This window comes from Mus musculus, chromosome 7 (genome assembly GCF_000001635.26).
Source record: "Mus musculus strain C57BL/6J chromosome 7, GRCm38.p6 C57BL/6J".
Classification (NCBI taxonomy): domain Eukaryota; kingdom Metazoa; phylum Chordata; class Mammalia; order Rodentia; family Muridae; genus Mus; species Mus musculus.
The window spans coordinates 132,111,378-132,134,518 of NC_000073.6; the positions used below are offsets into that span (position 1 = coordinate 132,111,378).

Here is a 23,141-nt window from a genome sequence, read left to right on the forward strand (position 1 = left end):
CACATGCATAGACACAAACATACATGCATGTATGTACATATACACACACAGGTAAGCATACACACATGCACACGCACACACAGATCATACACATCAAAACAAAACAGTGCTCAATACATGTTAGTTGTCAGAATATTTAAAACAGGAAGATTTTGGTTAGCACTGGCAACAGGTGTCAATGTGAGCACTTTACTTCAAGTTTTACAGGATCCAGGAAATTGTGTCCCTCTTCCAATTGCTGGCTATTGCTTTTTCATCCAACTGAAACCATCCAGGAAATGGCTATGAGCTCAGAAGAAAGGAGATTCATGATCTAACATTCTCAACACGCGTCCACACTATCCTGATGAGGGTAATGTGGCAATGTCTGGTGTCCCTGGGGACTGTTTCATCTAGGGGAAAAGACGTCACTCAACACCTACAATGCACAGAGCGACTGCTACACCAAGAGTTGCCTGCATCAAGTGAAGCCACAGGCCTTGGACTCTGGTCTAAGGCGAGGCCAACAAACCCTGAGTGATGTGGCAACTTGGATCCTCACACTGTAGAATCCTAAGAGCCAGGGCTGTCTGCATGCTTCTCGCCAGCATCAGGTGACCAGGGCTTGGACCTGCATTTGAGGTTCCTGGCTTTACCAGCCTAGGGACGCTGCTTCTGCTGCCAGTCTCAGTTCACTGTAGGCACAGCAACCAGTCAATTAAATAGAACAGTGTTACCCTGCTGGTAGAGATGACTCACCAGGCAATTATAGCCATCTCTGAAAAATCAATTAGAACTTCAAAAGCAAGCATCCAGAGAGGTCACCAAATTATTCCACAGGGCAATAAACAGTATTAGTGAAATGCCCCTAAGAAAGCAGAAGAAAATGAGAACATTCAGCGCTGGGTTTACAACGCTAACAAAAGAGAGCTGACAAAAGGGCTGAGGGGTTAAAGGCACCTGCCTGCCCTCTAGCCTGATGACCCAAGTTCCATCCCCAGGACCAACAAGGTAGAGTGGGGGGAAAAAAAAAAGCCCTGACCCCTGCATGCTGTCCTCTGACTCTGTACTCACCTCCCTGTGCATTAACTAATAAATGTCATTTTGAGAAGAAAAACTAAAAATAAAAAAGTTAGGAATACATTTCGAAAATTGTTCAGTAAGAAGTTGCTGAAATAAAAGATTTGATTCCTTCAAGGATAAGCGGGTCTGGAAAACACCATTAACATGGTGTGAACAAGGCAGCAAATAGGTTGAGAAATAATGTAATTTTCTCAAGGCAATCAAGTTATACAAGACATTTGCAAGGCTCCTAACAGACTCAATTCTGTGAAGGTTAAACGTGGCTGGAGGTCTGTAATAAAGACACCGCCTGACAGGGTCCACTTAAGATGGCAGAGGCAGAGGCTCCCTACAGGGGCTGGGTAAAACACTTCCACTTTCTTTTCTCCTTCCCTCAAAAATCTTCTGAACAAAACAAGATACAAAATACAGCTTCAGCCTCTGGGAAAATTCAAAGACATTGTGTCCCCTAGATCACAACATACAAAGACAGAGGTCCTTTGTGGCAGGGGACAGAAGTACAACCCACTAGCAGAACTCCTCTGAGAACCCAACCCCAGACAAGCTCAGAGGAGTGCGGGTGTCTTGAAGGTGAGGTGGGCAAGACTGACGTGAGCGGCTTCCCAGTGGTCATGGGGAATCAACGTGGTCCACAGGTGACTGAAAAATTGTGTCCATGAAAAACAGTCAGGAAGCCTAGATATGTGGACCCCAGGGCCAGAAGGGAAACTATGACAGGTTTTGGGGAATGTAACACACACGCAGAGTCAGCTCATTCTTCCTATCCTTTACCAGGCATGAGAACACCGTACAGCCGAACTTAGGACCTACCAAACGCTAACACCAATGCAATGGTGAGCAGAAAGGCCTGTTAGGAAACTGTAATGGATGCCGCTAGAAGGAGCCGCGCTTGCATCGAGCATGAACAGGAAACAAATGCACAAAAGGCAAAGAGAAGAATGGCTGGGAGATGGGTCAGTGAATAAAGTACTTGTCAGGCAAGCACTGTCACCTGACTTTGAGTCACAGAATTCTACATAAAAAGCTAGGCATGGCTCTGGGGAGGTAGGACAGGTAGATCCCTGAGGATCTTGGGCTGGTCAGTGTGGTGGAATTAGCAAGCTCCAGGTTCAATTTGAGAGAGACCCTGTCTCAGAAAACAAGGGGAAGGGAGGCTGAGGAAGACATCAGACATTACCCCATCAGATATGAAGACATCAGACATGTGCACACAGGCATGCACACACATATGCATGCACACAAAAACAAAAGCAAAGAATATAGAACAAAGATGCTGCCAGAATTCTCAACAGCAGCATTTACAAAAATGGAGAGACTATGTAGACACCAAGGCTAGGAGGACGAGTGTGACAGGTTTCAGGGAAGGTCAGCACACACAGGAGTGAGACAGCCAGCTCCATTCTTCTCATCCTTGACCAGCTATGAGATTCTAGGTCCTCTAAAGATTTCTCATCCTAGAATTTTAGGCTCTGCCTAACAGTCTATCCATTATGATAGGATAATAAACACACTTTTAGATTCATTCGCATAAGAAATAAAAACATTATGACCCATTTTTCAAAACAAGACTCTCTTAAGCTTAGGTTCAATTACAAATGAACAAAAAGCTTGGGACCCTACTAACACCTGCTGGTCTAGCTGCCCCCCACCCAAACTAGTAATTTGGCATAAAAGATTATTAATAGAGCCAGCTTCCTAAATGTTAGGTCTAGCCACACACCTAGCAGCCTGCAGATGGACCAGGTCATAAACGTAAAGGCTTTAAAATAAATAAGAGGTGAAATAGATAAACTCAGGTATGATCTTTGTTGAGAACTAGACCAACATGACATGTGATATTAATGTTGTAACCTCCCCTCTCCACCATGACTCAGCCAGTGAGGTTAAGGAGGGAGGGGCCTGTATTCAGGATTTTTAAAAAGTGTTCTCTGCACTCAGTCAGAGCACCTGCCTCTCTACCTGGGTTGGTACCTGTCTTAGTCGGGGTTTCTATTCCTGCACAAACATCATGACCAAGAAACAAGTTGGGGAGGAAAGGGTTTATTCGGCTTACACTTCCATACTGCTGTTCATCACCAAGGAAGCCAGGACTGGAACTCAAGCAGGTCAGGAAGCAGGAGCTGATGCAGAGGCCATGGAGGGATGTTCTTTACTGGCTTGCCTCACCTGGCTTGCTCAGCCTGCTTTCTTATAGAACCAAGACTACCAGCCCTGAGATGGTCCCACCCACAAGGGGCCTTTCCCCCTTGATCACTAATTGAGAAAATGCCTTACAGTTGGATCTCATGGAGGCATTTCCTCAACTGAAGCTCCTTTCTCTGTGATAACTCCAGCTGTGTCAAGTTGACACAAAACTAGCCAGTACAATTGACCCCTTGTCAACTTGACACACAAAAACATCACTAGTAAGCCTCAACCCTTACAATCTTATTCATCCCCATTCTAAATAACTTTAAAAGTCCCACAGTCTTTACATATGCTTAAAATTTCAATCTCTTTAAAATATCCATCTCTTTTAAAATCCAAAGTCTTTTTACAATTAAAAGTCTCTTAACTGTGGGCTCCACTAAAACAGTTTCTTTCTTCAAGAGGGAAAATATCAGGGCACAGTCACAATCAAAAGCAAAAGTCAATCTCCAACTGTCCAATGTCTGGGATCCAACTCACGATCTTCTGGGCTCCTCCAAGGGCTTGGGTCACTTCTCCAGCCAGGCCCTTTGTAGCACACGAGTCATCCTCTAGGCTCCAGATGCCTGTACTCCACTGCTGCTGCTGCTCTTGGTGGTCATCTCATGGTACTGGCATCTCCAAAACACTGCATGACCCCTTCAGTCCTGGGCCATCAATTGCAACTGAGGCTGCACTTTCACCAATGGCCTTCCATGGCCTCTCACTGTGCCAAGCCTCAGCTGCTCTGCTCAACTCCTTCATGCCTTCAAAACCAGTACCACCTGGGTGACCCTTACACATTACCAAGTCCAGCCACAGCACAAGGTACAACTTTGGCTATATCTGGAACACAGCCACTGTGCTTTCAGAAAATACTTCCCAGAAGATGTCACCTCAATGATGCTGGTCTCTTCTTAATCACCGCTAATTTCTTAGCTCCAGCTAACCAGCATCAATAGTCCCAGTAATGCAAAGTTTTTTGCTTTAGTAGTTCTGGTATCTTGTTAATCACAGCTGATTCTTCAGCCCCAGCTAACCAGAACTACAGAATCTTCACAATCAAAACAGGAATGGCCCTGAAAAGAGTCTTTAATTTTCCCTCTGAAATTTCACACACCAGAGCTCCAACTTCTGCAGTGTTCTCAACATTATCTTCCAAGCTCCTACACAACATCCGACAGAGGTCTTAACAATGGATGGATCTTCAAGCCCAAAGTTCCAAAGTCCTTCCACAGTCCTCCCCAAAACATGGTCAGGTTGTCACAGGAATACCCCACTTCTGGTACCAATTTGTCTTAGTCGGGGTTTCTATTCCTGCACAAACATCATGACCAAGAAACAAGTTGGGGAGGAAAGGGTTTATTCGGCTTACACTTCCATACTGCTGTTCATCACCAAGGAAGCCAGGACTGGAACTCAAGCAGGTCAGGAAGCAGGAGCTGATGCAGAGGCCATGGAGGGATGTTCTTTACTGGCTTGCCTCACCTGGCTTGCTCAGCCTGCTTTCTTATAGAACCAAGACTACCAGCCCTGAGATGGTCCCACCCACAAGGGGCCTTTCCCCCTTGATCACTAATTGAGAAAATGCCTTACAGTTGGATCTCATGGAGGCATTTCCTCAACTGAAGCTCCTTTCTCTGTGATAACTCCAGCTGTGTCAAGTTGACACAAAACTAGCCAGTACAGTACCCAACCTTGTAAAATAAACTGCCGCATGCTTGCTACTAGTGCTTTTTATTATGAGTATGGAGGTGGGTTCTCTGATCCTCACAATCATCTCCCCCAAACTTCATTACTCATGTATCATTTCCATTAAATTACTAGAGGGTGTAGTTAGACAAAAATTAGAATATTGGATGCCAGGGAGAAAGGAGCTGAAACCAATTGCCCATCAGAGAGCTGTATTAGGAGGGCTATTAGCCCCTTGCTCTGGGCATCGTGGTGGGGTCCTGAAGGAGAAAGCCTTCATTTCCAGAGCACAGAGGTAAGCTTGAGCTCTTCCGGTTTCTAGCACATAAGAGGATTCTCAGACTGATGGAGCTTCATGGTAGTAGATGTACAGATGAGTCAGTGAGCAACACAGGGCTCCTGAAAAGATGTCCACAGAAAAACAGAAAGCAAAAGCTGGCTAAAAACACTCAGGACCTCAGCGTTATAGAGAAGTATGCTGAAGCTGTTTCAGAGACCGGTACAAAGTGGAGGAGGGACCTTTTCAATAACGTAAGCAATTCTAGGAAAACAAAGGTCAAAAGATAGATAAAATGAACTTTCATGGCTCAGAATTATATTTATTGGCTCGGTAGGAAGTAATATTTAAGCAGCTGTTAAAAGGAAAACTTTTAATATAGATCTGTTACAAAATTGACACATTGGGGCCAGCCAGCAAGATGGCTCCAAAAGCAAGCACACTCGCCTGATGCCCTGAGTTTCATACCTGCAACCCATGGTGAAAGGAGAGAATTAACTCCCAAAAGTTGTCCTCTGACCTTTACATGTGAGCATGCGCGCGCGCTCACACACACACACACACACACACACAATATAATAAAATAATGATAATAACATGATAACATTTTTATTGAATGTTTGAAAAGGGTTGACCATACTTATAAATATTAAGGAAGTATCTTCCATAGCCAGAACCCAAAGACACAGCCAAAAGTTTGAAACTAATACTTATCAATATGTACACATTATTTACTAGCACTTAAATTCCCCAAGGACCAATTAAAAGCATTTGAAAGTCATTGCCCATCCCCAGCGCCGTGGCAGTCTGGGATGGGGTGAAGCATGGAAAGTGCTGACAGAAGTCACCTTTCTATTCCCTGTGGTTGCCCTCTCAATGCTGACTGACTTCTGTATCTTGATTCTGGAAACGATGTATAAAAATGCACATTTGATTTTCAAAGCACATGAAAGGTACACAGAAGTAGAGTGGAGAAAAGGGAACCTCTCCTACATTTTCCTTCATTCCTGGAGTCTACAGAAACCTCCTGCAGGCTAGGCATTATGTGAAGTGCTTTGCTTGGTGGCCTTTATGGAAAGCGACTCACTCTGGAATGAAATCACCGAGCTGTATCTCCCGCTACCCTCAGCCACCTCTGTGGGGAAACATCTGGAAGCAAATTAAAAAGCCATAGCCACATGACTGTAACCATTTAGCATTTCTAAGATAATAGACTTACAGCTGCTGTTCAGCAGACACAGCCCAGAGCTTTTTATACGCAAAACAGAGGGAAATGATAGTTACATTTTAAAGTAGGTTTGAGAGGGCAAAATAAGAAGAAACGGTGACTTTCTTTGGTGGTGGGCGGGGTGATAACTTGCAAGCATTAGTGGTCCCTCTGATTAGTGCAGCTAAGTGGCATAAGGTGCCTGGGGCTGGAGAGATGGCGCATCTGTTAAGAGCACTTGTTGCTCTTACAGAGTTTATCAGTTCCCAGCACCCGTCTTGTTATAGGCTTACCACTGCCTCTATCTCCATCTCCTGGGGAATCCAACACCCTTTCTGGCCTCTGAGATTTGCCTACACACATGTGACAAATACAATAACACAGATATAAAAATAAATCCTTAAAAAATAAACCAAAATACTTTCAGATGCCTATAAGCAAAACACCCCATGCAGTCCAAACCCTGGTCTCTAAAGCCAAGGTGTGGTCTCAACCATCACTAACCCACGGTTGTCTAGGCTCTAGCCTTTCCCTCAAGGTGTTCTGACAAGCTGGCATAACTTTGTGAGATCTCTTCCTGGGAGACAAATTCCCCCTCTGGCTGGCACCAGATCTCAGCCTTTTCATTCTCCCAGCTCAACTCTCCTGGAAAATGACCAGTTTCTTTTGGTCCATCATCTCAATGGTCTTGACATCCAAAGCGGGGGAGGGCTACATGGGTCTCTTTAGGATTATTTTCATTCCTTCCAACATAGTACAGTCTGTGTGTAAAATGGGATTGAAATAGAGTCCCTAGGAGAGGACTGTTGGATGGTTACATATTCCTTATGTTAAATAATCTATACACTGTCCATCACAGAAGGGAAGGTACCAGGGGAGTAAACAAAATTCATTCCATTTTATGGCTGAACCCCCTACAACTAGTGACTACATGTACTTCCTGGCTATGCCGTAACTGTCCTGCCAGCAGTGGATCTTGGTTCATCTAGCTTGTTGACAAGTGCTCTCTCAATGAGTCATCACCTCGACTTAGGTATTCCATTTTGGGATTTTGCGGTTCCTTCAGCTAGTGACCCATTTCTTTGGTTGAAGTTCATCTTTCCTATATACATTTCAAATATCTATCTCTTTTGCAGTTAAGTTCATGTAACTTACTTAATTCTCTATGTTGTTTAGGAAGTCCCTATGGTCTCCCTCCTCTGGGCAGTGCTGAAGTCATTATTTCTATTTCTCTCTACCTCTCCTCTTGTTCTGTCATGGTCTAATTACATCTATTACATTCTTCTTAGCATCTGCTTGTACCTTGGCTTTCCCTTTTAACTGACACAGTACATGGCGTGCATCTTTGCAGTAGATAGAGCATAAAAGATTCATGTAAATATACAATGTGTGAAGAACAGATCCGAGCAAATGGCATGTCTGAAACCTCACAGGAAATTTGTTTTAATCAGACATGTTTTTAAGCCCTTCCTATAAGTTGTTTTAAAATATTCGATTAATTGCCACTAACCTTGCTCACCTTACTGTCCTGTAGAATGCGTTCACAATGAAAACTAGCTCCTCCTTCCCCTTTCTTCGATTCTACCTCCTTTTCTTACTCCTCTCTTCTTTTTCCTCCTCTTCCTCTTCCTTCTTCTCCTCCTCTTCTTCAGACAGGGTCCTGTATGGTCCAGGTCAGCCTCTAGCAGCCCCTGAATTCACAATGGAAGTTGCTTCTTCTACCACTTATGTGAAGATTTTATGTGTATGTGTGTGCCTGTGTTCCTATGTGTATACCATGTATATGCAGATGTTCTCAGAGTCCAGAGAGGGCATCAGATCTCCTAGAACTAGAGTTACAGTGGTTGTGAGCTGCCCGATAGGAGCCAAAACCTAGGTCCTCTGCCAGTGGAGTAGCAGGTACTTTTCACCACTCACCCCATCTCTGACCTCTTGTTCTTCCCCCTCTGATTATTTTCCTTCCCCCCTTCCCATATAGTGAAGCCTGGCCTCAAACTCACTGTGCTGCCAAATATGGTCTTGAACCCCTGATCCTTCTGCCTCCCAGATCTGAGACCCCAGGTGTGTGCTATAGTGCCAAACCACAGTAGACATTTCTTTGGAAGAAAATAAGAAGTGTGTGGCCATCATTATGATAAATACTCATTTGAATTTTCCAAGGGAGTCATCGTTGAAAATATTCAGTTCTGTTATTACCATAAAAATCCAAATTCCCCAAATTCCAGTGTTTTTGGCACCTAGCGGTGTGTCCCAGACTGCTGCTTGAAGCCAGATACACAATAAAATCCCTTCATGGGAACAGACGGATGGCATGCCTTGATTCAGGAATGAGCCTCCCTGGGATTATTTTTGCCTCAGCAGCCCCCAGGACACACCAGCCCCAGGACACAGCAACCCCCAGGAAGGCTTGTGGAGTCGCAGTAAGTTTCATATGGCTAGCCTATTACCAGAAACCAACAGAGGCTGAGCACCATGAAACTGAGTCAGGGCTAAAGGATCAGGCAAGCTTTGGAGTCAAAGGTCCAGCCATGGGCAGCCATGGAACTTGCAGTAGGAAAACTGCAGAGAACTCCATCTCCAGGTTCTTCCTCCCACGACAAGTGAGGTCTACCAGCTGGGAGAGGTGAGGCTCTGGGGAGAGGTGAGGCTCTGGGGGAGAGGTGAGGCTCTGGGGGAGAGGTGAGGCTTTGGGTGCATTGGCACCAAAACTTATGGAGCTACAGAGCCGCAGTATGAGGGATGAGTCCAGCCATGTGATTATCACACCCAGATAGAACCCATTTAAGGCCTGGCAAGATGGTTCAGCAGGTAAAGGTGCTTAGTGCCAAGCCTGGTGACCCAAGTTCAATCCCTAGGACCTACATGATGGAAGGAGAGTAACCCTGCACGTTGCCCCTGGCCTCACACATCCATAAATAAATGAATGTAATACTGAAAAAAAATCTCAGTCAGTAATCTACACCTGCCTTCCTGACCCAAGGGTACATAGACACTGTGTGCCTTAGCTCATCATCACTTCAAGTAAAAAGGGCAGATCCCACAACTGGACCCCAATATCTTCTTGAAGATGCTCTGTGAGCACCTTGAAAGCAGTACTACAGCACCGACCCTGGGGCTCAACACCTACAGGCACTCTGTTACATGAAAGGGAAATGGTCACTTGAGGGTCAGACAAGACAGGCCACCAAGTGCCAAACACTGTGACTAAGCCATCACAATATAACTGTTACATACCATGCTCTTCTTATGATCTCAAAACATTGTCCCTTTCATGCAAGCTCTGATCCGAGGCCAGCTTTCCTACCACTACAGGAGCTGCAGTGCCTCCGGAGTCCAAGAACCATGCTTTCAAATGCTCCCTTCCTCTGTTCATGTGCATATGTCAACAGTTGCTAACTATAACCTTAAATCGGGGACCTCCTGGGACTCAGCGGTTAAGAGCACTGACTGCTCCTCCACAGGTCCTGAGTTTAATTCCCAGCAACCACATGGTGGCTCACAATCATCTGTAATGGGGTCTGATGCCTTCTTCTGGTGTGTCTGAAGACAGCTACAGTGTACTCATATACATAAAATAAATGGATAAATCTTAGGGGAAAAAAAAACCAGCAGGGACCTCCAATCTTTTGGCTCCTCTGAGACATATTGGACAAAGAATTGTCTTGAGCCACACATTAAACCCAGAGGTGTCCAACCTGTGTCCCACACGCAAGACACTGTGATATGATAATGACATCTACGAAGGTCACACCCAAGAACCATGCAGTTGAGTTACAAACAAAATTGCAAAAAAGAAAATCTTGTGTTTTAAGTAAGTTGACGGTTTTGTGTTGGCTCCCAATCAGAGCTCTCCTGGGCTGCCTGTAGGCTGCAGGCTATGGGGGAGACAGTCCTCCTTAAAGTCTACAAGGTGGTTCAGAAAAGCAGCACTTGGGATGGCAATTGTGTTAACCTGCTCAGGCCTCTCCTGCTCCAGAAACACCTGACACTTCAACTGTGGGACAAGTCACTTAGGCAGGGGTACCATAGTTTACCAGCCCCAGTAAAGCTCTGAAGAGCCATCAAAGGATGCTTTGGGGATGAGCCAGGTGGTGAGCCGCTGTTGGATGCCTCACCTGAGCACCAGGTGTTGCACAGTGTGGGTCTCTAAGCAAAACAGCCAACATCTTTATCAGAGACGCCATGCTTGCTTGTAAGAGCCAATCTCAATCAGGCCAGTGCACTGTTGGCATTCTCTGGGCATACTGGGGGACGGTTGGAGGGTGGGAGGTGTGTGAGGAAGGGGCAAAGAATGCCAGTCATTCCCACAGCCATTTGTATGCATTTCTAACCTGATTGCTCGTGACCTCAGAGGTGTTACAGTTATGAAGGCCAGGGAAGGTTAATGGAGGAGCATCCATCCACCTCAGTGGCTGGAAAGAAGCCTTAGTCCCTGCTGGGGAGAGGTTTTTTGTAGTGCAGCTTCTTTGTGGTCCCCCACACTCCTGAAAGTGTCCGCTCACCTATTGTACAAGTTTGCTTTCTGTTGCTTTGATAAAACACAACCAAAAGCTACTTGGGGGAAAATGGGTCCATTTTACCTTATAGGTTGTATATTTTTTGTGGAGGGAAGCTAAGACTGGAGCTTGAAGCAGAAATCAGCAAAGGATGGCTACTTACTAGCTTGCTTCCCCTGACTCTCTCTGCAGCCTTTCTTATACAGCCCAGGCCCACCTGTCCAGGGGTAGCACTGCCTACCGTGAGCTAGATAGACCCTTACACATCAATCGTCAATCAAAAAATGCCCACAGGCAAATGTGATGGAAGCAAGGCTCAATTCTCAGGTATGTCTAGGTTTGTGCCAAGTTGATAAGAACAAACTCTGACGCCTATGTTATGTAAGTAAGCCCAATAAAATCACTGCTTCCCCAGGGCAAATTTCAGTGGAACCATACTTTGGTTTGTCACTGAGACCTCAAGAAGAGGGGCACACAGGGTTTACATCTCCCAGGAAAAGAATCCTTGCAACGTGCGGTTACACCTAAGACTAACCACAGGCAGAGGATGAGAGCATATTTTGGAGACTGGTTCACAGGATCTTGTTGGGAATGCACTGCTCATTTCCAGGCAATCTGGGCCTCCTCTGGGGCAAAAGAGACCATTGCATCCTGGGAAGGCAGTGGAAAGTCCTGGGTGTCCAGCAGAGACAATCACTGTGACACTATGAGAGGCCAAACTTCCCCCAGACTGATAACTGCTTCTCTTTTTCACATCTTTGGAAAATCTGATCCCTATATACTGATTCAAAACAAGCCCTGTTTCTTCATCAAACTTATACTATAAAATTCACAGAAAATGTTCACACACACACACACAAGAAGGGGTCTTAATTTGGACCACAGGGATGCTTTCAAAGTCCTCTGCTTAAGTGAGCCAGTTGTTCCTGCAGCAGGGGTATCCCAGTGAAATCTCATTGGTTGCAAACTCTTAGGCTGCAAAACCCAAGCTCCTAGGGAAAATCCCGCCCCAGTGAAGCCATTCCAAAAGTCTGTGCAACTCTCTGTGAACAGAAGTTTCCGGAACAAAAGCCGTAGTTGTGTTAAAGATTCTGCAAGACTGACTCACTGATTGAAACTGCCAGTGATTGTGAAGAGCTGGAATGTTCCAGGTCAAACTATCTTGAGCTATCTTTAGCGCCCTTAACAGCAACTCACTGCCCACCTCTGTGTTTGACCTAGCATCTTTACGATGATGATGTAAACCCCTTTGGCATGTACCAATAGACCTCCAGCTTCTGCCAAGCCAAAGGCTAAGGGTGTCGTCAGACAGTCCCGGAGGCTTGCAGCAGAGCTTTCCCAGCTTTGCTGTACCCTACCTATCCAAAGTTCCCAGAGATGTATTGAAAAGGGAAAAGGTCCCTTCATTCATTCCTTTGTTCTGATACTATAAAAATTTCATGAAACTGTTGTCATATTGGACATAACAGTATAAAGAACCTCAATCCCTGTTCCATAGCCATTGTTACTCACATTTGGCTCCAGAACACAATCTTCTCTCTCTCTCTCTCTCTCTCTCTCTCTCTCTCTCTCTCTCTCTCTCTCTCTCTCTGTGTGTGTGTGTGTGTGTGTGTGTGTGTGTGTGAAAACTGTGTATTGGCATTGATGGCTGTAATCATAAAACTGAAAATAATTTTTAAAAATTAGCAGTTAAATATTAGCACAGGCATGCAACTTGCTGTAGACAGTTGAAATAGGGCTAGAGAGACAGCTCAGCTGGTAAAGGACTCATTGAGTACACATAAGTCATAGAAAAGCTGGGTACATGCTTGTAACCCCAGCACTAGGAGAGCAGAAACTAGTGGGATTTCCAGGGATAGCTGACTGGTCAACCTGGCCAAAGCGTTGGTGTGATCTTTTAAAAGAATCACTTATGATATACGATATACAATGGAAGGTCTGGGGTGCTGCTGATTTCTGGAAACAAGGAGAAAACTCATAAAGGAAATGAGTGAAAATGAAGATGTACCCACCCTCAGCCAAAGGACTAGGGAACAAGGGGCTATACTGCACACAGTCTCTGCATCCTCCTGCAGAGGATACTCCCATCAGGTGCAAGTACATGGCCATCAAAACCATCAGTACCTAATCAGTCCTCAGACTCACTGTTTCCCATCTGTGCATCTCAAGAGCCACAGGGCTGAGACATTCAAACACAGACTCTGACTATGTTGAGTGGGTGTCATTACTCCCTGAATTTAAAGCCATACTTACATACATCAAATTCAGAACTGAGAGTAATGTAGAGCCAGTCTAACATATTTGGGAGGATATGGGAGGTTATGTTAAAAAAAAAAATCTATGAAGAACTTGGGTCCCCCAGGGCCTTTTGGTCTCTTGAATCAATTCCCCATGGATGTCAAAGAAGGAAAACAAAAATCAAATGCAAAGCAAAGCTATGTCTACCCCAAGTGATGTCACTCCATAGTGACCTTACTCCTGTACCTGCCAGCAAATTTGTCCAGGGAACACCCTGGAAATAAGGACGTGTTATGCTGCAAGAGCGTCCAGATGAAAGAGGATGCAAGATGAAAGAAGATGCAAGAGCAGGGATGGAAGAGGGGTCCTGGATGCCTCATCCCTGCAGATGTCACACCTGGGCCACCCCTAGCAGCTCAGACGACTTTATGGCATCACCAGGAGCAACCATTTGAGATTTCAAGCAGCTTAGATTCATGAGCTGCCTCTCCTGGGAAATCTTCACTGTGTCCCTCCAAGCTCTGTGTATTTGCTTTGTATGAGTCAAGAGAGTGGATAATGGTACTTGTCTGTGCTGTTAGTGTTAAATTAAATAATGCATAAAAAGCATCGAGTGAGGCGCTGACAGCTCTCGGAGGCAGTGCTGCTCTCCCTCTGCTGGGGACCAGAATATCATGAATACGGTGAGAGAGCCTTTCCTCCTGCAACTTCTGAATTAGGCTGGAGCAGAAAGCCCTTCTCAAGGGAGCACGTGGGTTCTAAGGAGTATGGAAGACTCGGCAGAGGTAGTCCTTCACCTTTATTCCCTGTAGTCGCCACCACACTGTGACCACAGCAGATCTGGGACCCTCCTGCACTAACATTAAACATCCTGGAAGATGGGCATGCTACCTACAGCCCCACAGCCAACTTGACATCACAGCCTGTAAGCTGTGTGTACTGTGGCCCCGATGCTGGGCCTGTGTGTACCTTCAGAGCCCTGGGCCAAGGAAGGACTAGACTAACCTTGCTCAAATCCTGATGCAAGAGAAAACAGACTGAAATACAACTTCTAATTCTGATACTTTGGTGGTTCTCACACTTAAAATCCCATTAGCTTGACACGCCTACAAAATACTCATATGTGAGACAAGATGTGGCTATTTTTAAACCGTGGTTCTAATTGTTGTGTGGGGGTGATGTATTCTCAGAGAACGGGCTTTAATTGTGCACCTGGATCTGTCAAATCGTGACTCCTGCAGTGCTTGCTCCAGAAGGTAGGAACTGAAAGGATTGCCCTGACCTAGTCAGCGAGTTGCCTTTGCCAACCTTCTCAAAGCCCACACATAGTGGATTAGGAAGGTAGCTCAGTACTTACCACATGAGCATGAAGACCTGAGTGATCCCTACTACCACATTTTTTTTAAGTGCTGGGAAGGTAGGAACAGGGAGGAATCTCTGTGGCTTATCGGCCAGCCAGTATATCCAATGTGTAAGCTCTAAGTTCAGTGAAATACCCCATCTCAAAAAATATATGTAAGGTATAGGGTGACTGAGGAAAACACTCAGTGTTGACCTCTGGCCTTCACACACATATGCATGGGTACCCCTACATACATATACATACACACAACGCATAAATAAAACATACTTATGTGCAGTGAGCCATGATCTACCCTCTCTGGTCCACCCCAAAAAGAGGTATACCATGGCCTGATTGTGAATTGTCCCCTGTAGGTTCACATATTTGAATACTTGATATCTAACTGTTGCTACTGGAAAGAGAATTACTGAAGTCTTTAAGGGTTCTAGGCCAACCTAGTTTCCAGACCTGCTCTTACTTCTGGATCCACCAAGATGTGAATAGGCTTGCCCAAGCACCCACTGCCATGGACAGACCACGTCACTCCAGCTGAATGCCTTACCCACACCATGATGGTCGTATGTTCTAAACAGTGGGTCAAGATAAATCTCTTCTCCCTCAAGGGTTAGAGCAGCAGCTCTGCTCTGTATCATTACTTCTAGAGGTTTCCTCAGGAAAAGGCTCCAGGGTAAACAATTTAACACCTCAGGAAAAAAAATTCCCATGGAGACAGACAGCACTTATGTGCTTTCTAACCCGTCCTTTCTCTATCCTCACACAGCCGGTCAAGTGGAGGGGATCTGGGCTGATCTCTGGGCTACACTCCCTACGCATGAAAGACCAAGTTGACAGAAAGTCCAGAAGGTAAGGACTGTCCTCCGAGGGGACTTGATGCATGGCCCAGAGATGGCAAGAAAGGGTCACATTGCAGCCACACTGAACCAAGTCTCTGTGCCCCTCATGTATTGTGTGTCCATTTCTGGACTCTGAAGCATTCATAAACAAACATTCATAAACATAAAATTCATAAACTAGGTCCTTCTCCTGTGGGACTTATGCTCAAGAACTGGGCTCCTAAGAAATGAAAATATGGCATCTAATTTGATTGACTCTTTGATGTAATCTAGAATCACCTAGGAACCGACCTCTGGGCATACCTGAGAAGGACTGGGTGAACTGTGGTGGGGAGACCCGCCCTAAATGCAGACAGCACTATTCTGTGGCCTGAGTGCTGGACAGAATGAAAATCAGAAAGAGAACTGAGCTCTAGCAGTCAGCTCTCTGCTTCCTGATGGTGGACATGATGTTAGCAGCTGCCTCAAACTCCTATCTCCATAATCTTCTCACCATGATGGAGACTACCCTTGAACCCTGAGCAGAAAAACTCCCAGTGAAAAGAAAAGTAACTTCTGCCCTCAGAAAAGATTACAGTGACTCCCTTGGAGGTCTGGGGTTCATCCTCGGGGACCTGGGGCTCTTTGAAGCTCAGTAGTGGTCTCCCTGGTCAATTACTGAGAGTTCATCTTTACAGTCTTAAAACACACTTTTATTATAGTATCTCCCCACCCCCACTTTCTCATTGCTCCATCCAAATGTGTCTTTCTTAACAGCTGCCACTTTCAAAAAGCAGCTTTAGAAGACCTGGCAATTAAAGAGTCCTCTAAAAGAAAAGAATGGAATCAGAAGAGAACTGACTGTCCAGGGTTGCACATAAGAAAGGGGCTTCCCAGAAGAACCGGCTAAGAACCAGTGGAGGCTACCATAAGCCTGGCTTTCTCTCAAGCCTCTAAACGTACAGTCCCTCCTACACCTGGATTGGGCCAAGTGTAACATTACACACACCTGAATGTAAGAGAACACCTGTGCATTGTCACAGACGCCAAGTCCTGCAGTGAGGGGGAGCCCAGCCCATGACTCAGTGGGATTGCTATTGCTTTGAGTGCTATAGAGACTTCCCTTTGGGCAAGGAAAGTCCTGTGGTCATGAATGGCTTGTGGAGGTGTGCAGGAGAAGCTCAGCTGAGAGACAAAGAGAGAGAGAGAGAGAGAGAGAGAGAGAGAGAGAGAGAGAGAGAGAGAGAGAGAGAGAGATTCTGGACACATGTGATCTCCCCATCCCCGAGAGCCAGTGAGAATCTTTGGAACTGCATGGATGATGCGGGGAGGCCTTGTGAGTACCAAGGAGAAGGATGATGAGCCCACCTCCCTGCTGGGTGATGGACATCTCGGCCATGCCTGTGCCTGTTAGTACTCTTCATTTTCCTCTTGTCATTTCTAGACAGAGGAAAGTCCTTATCTCATTGGTCCTGCTTTCTGTCTGGAGACGCCCCATGCTCTGCACACAGGCCTGTTCTGTAGTGCACCCTCTCCTCGAGGACTAGCTAACACCCTGCACAGGCCATGCACTCACCAACCAAGGCTCCCGGGGAACCCTCCCTGTGTCTGTGTCCAGACCAATCAGCAGTGTGACCAGAACGCATCTGAGAGACTGGTACCTGGATGTTGAGTCTCCCCCGGTGGGCTCCCAGGCCATAACGCTTCGATGTGGAGGCATGCAGCTGGAAGTCTGTGATTTTTAATGTTTCCAGACCAAGAGGTGGGCAACCTGGCAAGAACAGGGCTTGTTAGAAACAAAGACAAAGGAAATGAATGTCTGCCTTTCAGAAGTGGTCATGTGCTTTCTTCCCAAGATGACCTCCCAAGCCACCATCATGGCCCCTTGCTCTGGCACGCCCCATATTTCAGACAGATTAGATCAGTGCAACCGTGAATGGCTTCCCGGTTCTCTGTCAGTAGTTTGCTTTCTGAATATTCGGGCTCTCAGATCTGTTCTCTGCCGCTGGCCTTGCTGCTGTTTGATGCCATTTGCAATTAAGGCCCCTCGGTCAGAGAATGACACTGGGTAGAAATCTTCCAACAAATCCCATGCTTGAGCTCTGCAAATTAATCAGGACTTGTTGATTTTCTTCAGCAACTCTGGCCTCTGTCGTGCATGGTAATGAGTAAAGCAACATAAATAGAAACCAGCTATTGTCTTATTTCTTGGCAGATTGTGTAGCCGTGAGATCAGCTCGTGAGCACAGCTTGACCCTGAAATTAATGCCAGCCCATGACTGCCCAAGTCTAGACCGCCATCCCTACACATGACAGCATTGATGGCAGCAGAGCCTGGACCCAGGGTCTCCTAGGCTAGGCTACTACTCTCTCACCCACTGACCTGCCATCATGCCCCATAAGAAACATGTAGCGACAGAGCATCCTTATCATTTGACTTGAAGAAGAAAAACAACAGTCAAGTAAATGAGAATCAAGTCTATTTCCACCAGAAATATCAGACAACTTCAAGCATCAAACACAACAGTCACTGAGGAACTGGAATCAAAGGCTCACTGGGGACATGTCTACAGACTCCGCAAAAGGTCATGTGAGTCTTAGGTTGGAGGGGTCTAGTGAGATGATAGGGAGTCTGTGGGCACCTGAATGAGAAGGTCCACTCACACACTGCAGACAGACACATTCAGACCCACCAGGAGCCAAGTCACCACATAGTCCTCCCTTAACATCTCAAAAGTAAAAACTGGCACATTGAGACCTGAGGCAAGCCACCAAGAGGTGCCAGAGCTGTGCAGTGGATTTAGCCTCCAGAGTCTCAGCTCCAGCTGGTAAAGGACACTGTGCATCCTTGGGCCTGATGACACCCTCTGGGAGGGGGGCTACCTGTGTTGATAACTGACATTAGCCATGTTCCTGGCTCCTACCATAGTAGGGGAGCATAAGCAGATGAGTCCTGCTGATTTGCTGGCACAGTGCAAGAAGAGAAGTCAACTTCCAGTGGCCAGTTGTTCCATGGCTTCTTGGAAAGGTTCTTGTATCAGGGAGATGGTGAGCCATGTACTGGCAGAGCATTGGTGAAGGTCTGTAAAGTAAGTGTGAGCAGCATATAGAAAAGAGAGATGTGATCAGAGGCCACACAGTGAATGGGAAGTGGGTGTGCAATGCATTTCAAGGGCCCGTAGGAAGGCAAGGGGCACATGACTGAGGCCAGACCCTTGGTGAGCTGGGAGATGCTAATCAGGAAGGGGATATCTTTAAAGCTAGACCCCCTAACTTCCTAAGGACATTGGGTTTTTTTTTTGGGGGGGGGGGGTTACTGCTGTGAACAGACACCACGGCCAAGGCAACTCTTATAAGGACAACATTTAATTGGGGCTAGTTTACAGGTTCAGAGGTTCAGTCCATTATCATCAATGCAGGAAGCATGGCAGCATCCAGGCAGGCATGGCTCTGGAGGAGCTGAGAGTTCTATATCTTGTTCCAAAGGCAAACAGAAGACTGTCCACAGGCAGGTAAGAGAAGGGTCTCAAAGCACACCCCCACAGTGACACACTTCCTCCAACAAGGCCACTCCTTCTAATAGTGCCATTCCCTGGGCCAGGCATATTCAAACCACCACAGGCACTCAGGGTCAACAGTTACCATGAACCCTCTGCTTCACAAGGTTTTGTCCCTCCACCTTCCAGGTCTGGAGAGCAGAGGGGTCTGACTCACGTGGGTGGCATGTTTTTGATACCAAAGGTTAAGTGAGTACTTCTCCATCCTGCCTCCACCCTGTTCGTGTCTTATAAATGAGCAAGGCTGTCCCACAACGCTCTTCTGAAATTCATAATGCTTGCCTCTTATGCTAGGCATCACTGTAGACTTTCTTAAGCCATCAAAGCATCAAGCCATGAAACTTGACCCCTGAGCCCAGATGATGAACCTATACCTTTCCTATTACAAGGGCAGAGAATGTGGGCCTGTACCCTCTCAACTGTAGCTTCAAGACAAGGCAAAACTAAAACTAAAATAAAAACTCTTTCAGCTACTGCCCTAAGCTCTCAGACCCCATATTTTCTTGTAGCTGTCAGAGGCTGTGTTCAGAATTCAGGAAAGGCCTTGGGTAACACTCACTGACTTACTAGGGCCACTAAGATTAGGGGTATAGACAATTTGCCACTTAAAACCTGGCAGGAATTTAGGTTCAAGGTTCTCTAAACTGATGTGCCTGCCTCCTATCTCTGGTTCTTCTCTATTGCTCCTGCCTGCTCCTGGGTCCTTGTAACTCCCCTGATCACCTAGTCTCAACCTGCCATACTCCAGCCACTGGCAGCATCGTCACTGTGTGTGAGAGACCCCCACACTTCCTCATCCAGGCACCGAGCTGGCCACTGACAGTGGCTCTGTGGGTGAATCCTTATGTTCTCGGTATGGCCTCTGCTCAGCACAACTCTTAATTTAGTTTTTGACTCTGAAGGAGCAGGGCATTAAAGACCAGACCGGGGGGGCGGGGGGAGCCCCTGGCTCTGTCTCTCCACGTTCTAATGCTCAGATCTGTGGCATCTCCATGTAAATAGGGCAGAAATGCAAACAGTAGCCGCCATCATTTGTGAGACTATTTCAGAGCCACAGAGACAGGATTTCAGCCACCACTAACCAGAACATAGAGGAGAATTCCATTACCTCATCTGTCCCTGCAACCTCCATTTCTGTCATTTATAGTCAGACTGGCAGACACACAGGTAGACAGCCAGATGGACAGATAGCTCAGCACACCGAAATGATTGCTATTCAAAGCATTTCTTCTAGAAAAAGAAAACATCTCCTACATATAAATATTTTAGTTAAAAAAGGAACTACTTGAATAAAGTTAAATATCTATTAAAATTGCTTTTCTGGTGAGAAATCCCCATTAAAATACAGGAGGTATGGGAAGAAGTGCCTATAAGTGGGTTATGTCATTGACTCAGGTCTCACTGTGACTCCAAAGTTTGATCCCTGCCCTCTAGATGGGCTAGGCCACTATGTGCCCATGGCAACATTGGAGTTTCATGTGAATTACAACTATTCTTGTGTACACCTACAGGAGTGTCACAGAAGAAACCAAAATTTTCTGCTCCCTTTATCCATAGTCCGGCTGAGCTGTGACTTTGGCGGGAGCCCAGATCAACACACGGGCTCTTCCAGCTCATAGATGGTATCTTCCATGAACCCAGCACTCTGACACTGGAACTTTTTCCTTATTAGAAGGTGCTATCTTTAGATGTTTTTGTTTTGTTTGGAAGCTTTTCCTGTCATCCATGCAGAAGTAGCTATCGGTGGATCCGCCCTAGGAGAATACAATGTCCTTGAAAGGCAAAGATGAAGACATAGACCACATGGATTAGTACGTGCTGCTTGGCTGAAGGAAACCAACTGTGCCTCATTAAACAAAGAAGGATCACTGGAGGGACAGAAGGGACAGAGTAGGACAGAGCCATCAGCCAAATAGCACAAGCTACACTCTGCTGCCAGAGGAAGGGACAGACTCTAAGGGTGCCCCAGCCCCACATCACTCCCGTGCAATGGAGATCCAGCTACCTGCCTGGCCACCAGGACTTGCATGCAATGGGCTGAAAAAGTGTAACAGAAGCGAGATGCAAGTTCACCGCCACTGAAGTGCCTGGGACAACTGTGTGCAGTTCCCTGTCCAGTGCTGATGGTTAATCTGGGTCAAGTGTAGGTCAGGGGTCACAGAGATACAGCAAAGCAGTCAACCTCATGCAGGAAGTTTCTGTTCCATCAATTATCCACTCTTATTTGTTTTCCTCTGACTACCTCACTCTTTACCTCCCATCAAAATTATTGTAATTGCCTTCCTGGGGTTTCCAGGGAAAAAAATGCCTGGTGGCAATTGACTCCCTGCTTGACACAGGACAATATGAACTCCAGTGCAGGGCACTCTGGGGCTCAAGGCACACATCACCTGCTAAACCAGCTGCAAGAGCCCCGCTTCTCCAAACAACATTTGAAGACCTATTTTAGAGCTGGTGAGATGGCTCATCAGGTAAAGATACTTGCCAACATGCCTAACAACTGGAGTTCAATACCAGGGATGCTGCCAGAAGGAAGGAAAAAAAGAACCAACTGCTACGAAGTTGTTCTCTGGACCCCTCTTGTACACTGTGTCATACACTGGCACTGCAGCACATATATGCTTCCCACTAACATACACATACATACAAAGTAAAAAAAAATTAGGTAAACATTTTGTTTTATTTTTTATTGGATAGTTTCTTTATTTACATTTCAAATGTTATCTCCCCTTTCCTGGTTTCCCCTCCAGAAACTCCCTATATCTTCTCATCTCCCCCTGCTTCTATGAGGGTGTTCCCTCACCCCACCCACTCCTGCCTTCCTGCCCCTGCATTCTATTTTAAAATTAATAAAAGCTTAAATCTAGACTGGTTTAAGACTTAAATCTAACTGGTTTAAGGTTTAAACTTCTCTCCCACATTCCTTTATACATAGATCAATAAGGCAACAATTCCAGGTTATAGTCATGTATTTTCTGGTGAAAGCTCCAAGGTCCGTTTCAATATGTATACTGAAAGTCTGACAGAGGAATGCCCTGTTAGGAAAAAGAAGTTTCTGGCACTAAAGATAAAAAGGTAAGAGCTAGGAAAATTATCTTTTGACTTTTAGACTTTAAGTTAATTCAAAGTTTAGAATATTAAAATGTCCTCCACATTACATGCTTAACCCTGACAAATTTCAGTATTTCTTGCCTGGTTCATCCCCCCCCCCCCGATTTCCCTAAGAATAGGCTAAAGATTTCCAGAAGAGCTTTGTGGGTGTTCAGAGTCAGCAAAGAGATCCTCCTCCCACCCTGCACCTGCAGGGTCCTCTGCACTGGAGAACAAGATGAGGAAGGTAATTAAGGTATCACCCTAAATTTGTTCCCACTGAGGAAAGGTGGGAGGCCATGGAAATGATTAGAACAGTAGGGGGGTTGAACAGCCACAAGAGCCAGAGAAGAGCCCATGTCTCCACAACACATCAAGCCATCTGAGATTCCCAGTCCTGTACAGGGAGACAGGCAGTTCCTCTCTCCTGTGGCCAGAGGCCAAGCAAAATCTAGAGAGGAGTACACAGGAGCAACTGACAACTTCCTTGGCGCCAACATTCAAGGTTTCTACTCATCCCTGAAATGACATCTCAGGACCTCAGAATGTGCTCTGGGTTTTGGATTCCAGCCACAGTGAGGAAAGCCACTAACAGTAAACCCCAAGGCAGTTTCTCTGGGGCAATGGAACCCTGGAAACACCCATAGCGTGAACGGAGGGGCTCCAAGCACAGTTGTGCCTCCTTAAGATCTGAAACACAGAAGAACAGAGGAAACAATTGCATTTCAGCTACCATCCTTGGCCTGTCTGCAGCTGTGTGAGATGACCCAGAGATGACTCATGCCTACAGAGGGCTGAATGAAAAGGAATCATAAATGTGTTACCAGCTAAACTATCCATCAACAGTCAAGGGAGTCAGAGGCACTTTCAGATATATGAGTACTTGGAAAATGTACTTGTTTCTCCCATAACCAAAAATCATGGCTAGGAACTGTAAAGAGTCAAAGTTAAATTGGCACAGTGGCATATAAACCCTGGAGATGGTGAGACTGAGGACTGTGTTAACCAAAGGGCTGCAAACACAAAAGCAAATCAGGAACAGGTGTTGCAATGCCAGTTTACATAGTCAAGGAAATACCTGCCCTGCCAATCACAATATTATCTTCCAACAATGAAGATGTTCCTACATTCTTCAAGGAACACTACAGAGAAAGACAGGAATGTGGTTGCACTAGTGATGG

The 23,141-nt window shown here is 45.9% G+C and overlaps 1 protein-coding gene across 4 annotated transcripts in view; it reads right to left on the reverse strand.

The window, feature by feature from the left end:
• Positions 1 to 23,141, reverse strand: part of Cpxm2 (carboxypeptidase X 2 (M14 family)) — a 122,079-nt gene that overhangs the window by 78,691 nt on the left and 20,247 nt on the right. For 3 of the 4 annotated variants that reach the window (XM_006508034.4, NM_018867.5, XM_006508033.4), the window contains exon 3: positions 16,975 to 17,084. In XM_006508034.4, the coding sequence (XP_006508097.1) occupies positions 16,975 to 17,084 (110 nt within the window). Of the gene's footprint in view, positions 1 to 16,974; positions 17,085 to 23,141 lie in introns of those variants that run through there. The other variant, XM_011241864.1, reaches the window with a different exon arrangement.